Source organism: Nicotiana tomentosiformis, chromosome 9 (assembly GCF_000390325.3).
Source record: "Nicotiana tomentosiformis chromosome 9, ASM39032v3, whole genome shotgun sequence".
Lineage (NCBI taxonomy): Eukaryota > Viridiplantae > Streptophyta > Magnoliopsida > Solanales > Solanaceae > Nicotiana > Nicotiana tomentosiformis.
In genome coordinates this window covers 70,026,737-70,027,850 of record NC_090820.1, presented here as the reverse complement: position 1 = coordinate 70,027,850, position 1,114 = coordinate 70,026,737, and the positions used below count along the sequence as shown (strand labels likewise).

The window sequence follows — 1,114 nt, the reverse complement described above, 5'->3', positions numbered from 1 at the left end:
TTAGTGGAGGCTCGATCAGTAGAGATCAGGACCGTTGGTATACCTTTCCAGGTAGACCTGAGCGATCTCTCCAGATAATATGATCACATGTATGGTTTTGGTCTTTCATAAAGATGTTTCTATGCTATTTGATTCGCTATCTACTTATTCATATGTGTCATTGTATTTTGCTTCATATTTGGATATGCCTTGTGGTTCTCTTGGTATTCATGTTCATCTATGAATGTTGACCTGTTGGTGATTCTATCATGGTGGATTATGTATATCGGTCTTGCGTGGTTACTATTAAGATTTATGAGACAAGGGTTGATCTTCTAGTGCTTAATATGGTCAATTTTGAGGTGATCTTGGGTAAGGATTGGTTAACTCCATATTATGATATTCTTGATTATCACGCTAAGACCATGACATTGGCCATGTTGGGGTTGCCGAGGTTAGAATGGACGGGTTCTCTTGGTCAAACTCTTAGTAGAGAGATTACATTTGTGAAGGCTCAACGGATGTTTAAGAAGGGATGTTTGGTGTATCTGTCTTATATTAGAGATGTTAGTGCTGATACTTCTACAGTTAATTCAGTTCCAGTAGCGAGGGAGTTTCCAGATGTGTTTCCTACAAACCTGATGGGCATGCCACCCAATAGGAATATTGACTTTGATATTGATTTGGGGCCAAGCACTCAAAATATATCTATTTCATTGGATCGCATGGATCCAGCTGAGTCAAAGGAATTGAAGGTGTAGTTGTAGGAGTTTTTGAATAAAGGGTTCATCATGCCTAGTATTTATCCTTGGGGAGCGTCGATGTTATTTATGAAGAAGAAGGATGGTTCTATTGTCACGCCCTGACCTCGGGGAGCGCAACCGGTGCTCAAACCGAGATAACTCGGCCGAGCAAGCCTGTACAATACCTCATACCCGAACTCACCCATTAATAAAGAGAAGATCTATTTCATTAATTAGAACATGAGAAGATCATGTGAGCAACACCAATTCATTACCATTAGTTACATCATTTATAAGTTCTCAAAATACATACACTTTCATAGTTTGAAGTGGAACATGTGGTACAAATACAACATTACTAGTTTGACTTTCCCAACACCAACATACAACCC

General features: G+C 39.3%; 1 protein-coding gene across 1 annotated transcript; it reads left to right on the top strand.

Moving 5' to 3' along the window:
* The first annotated feature begins 248 nt into the window (after positions 1–248).
* Positions 249–740, top strand: LOC138898945 (uncharacterized). The gene has a single exon (XM_070185055.1). It carries the CDS (start codon positions 249–251, stop codon positions 738–740), a length of 492 nt encoding a protein of 163 aa, XP_070041156.1.
* The last annotated feature ends 374 nt before the right edge of the window (positions 741–1,114 follow it).

Bases quoted from the DNA above. Each gene is read 5' to 3' on its own strand.
- LOC138898945 (XM_070185055.1), top strand. From the start codon at position 249: ATGGTGGATTATGTATATCGGTCTTGCGTGGTTACTATTAAGATTTAT.